Consider the following 3,429-nt stretch of genomic DNA (forward strand, 5'->3'; position numbering starts at 1 on the left):
ACTTGCCATGTAACGAGTTTTGATTGAATTATAGTGTCATTCAGTAAGGTACAATGACAAGTAAAACCCCACACAAATTTTTTTTCCTTACAATTAACTTCTCAATAACATAAAATTTCTTCCATATATTTGAGCCCACTTATCTTTATGATATTTTGCAAATACAGAAATCTAGAATACATATAAAGAGTAATGTTAGTGAGACTAACTATTTAGACTAAATTTTATAAACCATATATGATGATGTGGTTGTTGATGATTAAATTATTACTTAAGTGTTGATTAACTTACTTATTACCTATTGGCTATTGCTATAGGTGACACATTACATGGTTTGCAAATTTGGTCTAAAAAGTTGGTCTAGCATTACTCACATATAAAATGCTCTTTTCTAGCCCAAATGGAACTGAGGTTGGCATAACTCTTCAATTTGGTCTCTAACAATGAAGGTTGATAGAAGTGATCCTGAGTTTGTTCACCAAATATCATTTGGTCGTTCCGTGAAAATCTGTCAATATCCTTGTTAAATTATTGCGTGAACGCACAGGTCCACATGACAACCTTTTTAAGGGTATTTTTGTCAAACAAACAACTCTAGTTAATGAGGCTATTGATAGATTTTTTCCTTCTAAAATGACCAAAATAATTTACGGTGAACAAATCATGAACCATTTCTATGGATTTTCATTGTTAGTGATTAAAGTGATGAGTTATACAAATCTTAATGATCATTTTGACCAAAAAACACTTAAATGATCACAGGGTAATTCTCATGAACTGATACAAAACGCGCGCGCGCACACACATATACAAACAGATTAACGTTATGTTATAAGATTTTCTATGATCAAAATCAAAATAAATCCAAAATATAGTTTACAAAACATATTATTCATCTGCAAAACTGAACCGAAAAAAGAAAAAAAGAAAAAAAAAAAAAAGGAAGGAAAACAACAGAAAAATCTTTGTCATCAGAATCGAGCGATTGAAATATTTCCCACCATGCATGCATGAATGATCACGTAGCTCGATCAAAATACATATTATTCGTCATGTCTTCCTCTTTGACATAGAAGTAGAGTTCCCATCAAACAAATCATCGATCAAATTCTCAATGTCTTCCGGTTGGTACTTTATATACTTCTCGGCCTGCTTCCCTCCCTCCAAGTACTGCTTGAACCTCCCCCAGAACGACCGGTACGCCGGAATCATCACCGCCGACAAGGAAACCCTAAGCTCCGACTGAAGTTGCTCGTCGCTCACCACCCACGTGCTCTGCGTCTTGTGTATCTCGTCGAACAACGTGTTGAAGCACTTAAACCGCTCCTTGATCACCGTCTTCGAGACCTTCCCGTTCACCTGCAAACCCTCGTGGTTCAGGCAATGCAAAATCCTACCCCACGTCTCCCGCTGGTAGTTCTTATGGTACCCCCTCAAGTCCGTCGACCGCTTCCTGCACCACGTGTCGCCCATCAGTTGGTGAATCTCTGTGGACCCCTTCACTTTCTGCATGATGTACCGCCCGTTGTTCATCAAGAAGATAAACCGCAACGCCGGGTCCCTGTACAGCTTGGACCTCATGTCCAGGTTGGCATCCAACATGTCCATAACGGTTAGTAACTGAATTTGGAACGGCGACGACATCGTTCCGGGCATGCCGTTCGTTTTTTCGTACTCCAGGAACACTTGCTCCAACGAGTCCTTGTACTCGCAGGCGTATTTTAGATAATTCATGACATAGCGCGTCAACGGGTGCACCGCGCCACTCGGGACCGGGGTTTTTCCATTGTCGCTTTTGATCGAGTTTTCGAGATCGCAGAAGATGCTGACTGCGGTCTGGCCGATGCGGTTCCGTGCTGCCTCGGCTTCCATCACTAGCTCTTTTCCGATCTCCTCTGGGTACGAGTCGCGGATTGCCGGGACCAGATCCCGAAGCGTCTCGTACATGTCGAGCATCTTGAACAGCTTCTCCGGCGACCGCTTCGTCAAGACGACGGCGTCGGCGAAGTTGAAGAGCTGGATCGCGACGGCGCGGGCGAGGTTGCAGAACAGGGACTCGGACAACGACCTGTGGCCGGCGAACACGGCGTCGCAGAGCTTCCGCTCGCCGGAGAAGTGGACGGAGGAGCATAGCTTGACGACGCTGATCCACGTGGCGATCTCCCCTTCCAGAGACTCCCACTGCATTCTCTGGACCTCGTCGATGGAAATGTTCTCGTATCCGAGATTGTTGAGCGCCAATTTGAACGCGTTCCGCCGAGAAATGCTGTAGACCATGCAGCACTCGTTCTCGTAGCCGGCGGCGATCATCGTGGAGGCGATTTTGTTCATAATGGTGATGCTTTCATCCGAAAACGAAGGAAACTTGTCTAATTTATCGGGTTCGGATTCGGGTGGCTGTGTTTGTATGAACAGACACGAATCGTGAGCGGAGCTGCTGTTGCTGTTGAAGGAGGAGAGCTTGGAGGTGATCCGACTCGAAAAGCTCTGGTCCGGGTTATTATCCGGCTTGGCAGTGCTCGGATCCTGTTGATCGAGGCTGAGAAGGTTGCGGAACTCCTCGTCCAACAAGGCCATGGCACGTTGCAGGACGGTGCTGGTGCGATTGAACCCTGTGGTGGTCGTGGAATTGGACGGGAATTCCTCCAACACCGTGGCAATTTTGGAAATGCTCGTCACGGATTCGACGAACGGCGCGTCGTCTTCCTCGTTCTCGCCGAACCGGGCCAGGCCCCTGCCGTATTTTGTTGTCATGGAGTCGACGGCTTTGGATAGCGACTCCACCGATGCGGGGACCACCTCCGGCGGAGTCCATTTTTCTTTAGATTCGGAAAAGGTTTCTAGGAAGCGATCGACGTCGTCCAGAATTTCCTGAAAGCTCAACTCTGCCGCAGGACTGGAGGAATTGTTGGGGCCATCGGGACGATCCTGGGCGCCGGATTCTGGTGGGGCATCCTCATCGATGGTCTCGTATCGCTGCCTTGGGGTGGCGGGACTCGAGAAGAGATTCTTGTTGCTGGAACGTCTTTGAAAACTGACGGACTTTTCAGGCGCTGCCGCGTTTTTCTCCATCAAGTCCGTTCCGTTCCTCCCAGTACTCACTTTCGCTTAGCCCTTAATCAATTTAGTTAACCTCTAATCAAATTTCAAGCAAAAAGAAAAAGTTAATTAATTTTTCCGGACAAGAAAATGGGGAATTTCGGGAAATGGGAGGAAGTGGAAGAATGAGGGGATCCACAACGGCAGGGAAGGGAAACGAGTGAAGGAGAATTTTTCCGAGGGAGATGGGAAAAGGAAAGGGGACGTACGGATAGGAACGGATTTTGATTTTGTTTTTCAGTATTTTTGTTTTGAGCTAATTTTGATTTGTTTTGTGTCAGGGTGTTTTTGGAAGAACAGGATCGGAAACAACGTTTCTAATTTTGTTTT

The 3,429-nt window shown here is 45.9% G+C and overlaps 1 protein-coding gene across 1 annotated transcript; it reads right to left on the bottom strand.

The window, feature by feature from the left end:
• Positions 1 to 987: 987 nt before the first annotated feature.
• LOC137730658 (exocyst complex component EXO70C1-like) lies at positions 988 to 3,228 on the bottom strand. Its single transcript, XM_068469630.1, has one exon. It carries the CDS (start codon positions 3,070 to 3,072, stop codon positions 1,051 to 1,053), a length of 2,022 nt encoding a protein of 673 aa, XP_068325731.1. The 5' UTR covers positions 3,073 to 3,228; the 3' UTR covers positions 988 to 1,050.
• Between the last annotated feature and the right edge of the window lie 201 nt (positions 3,229 to 3,429).

This window comes from Pyrus communis, chromosome 4 (assembly GCF_963583255.1).
Source record: "Pyrus communis chromosome 4, drPyrComm1.1, whole genome shotgun sequence".
Classification (NCBI taxonomy): Eukaryota; Viridiplantae; Streptophyta; class Magnoliopsida; order Rosales; family Rosaceae; genus Pyrus; species Pyrus communis.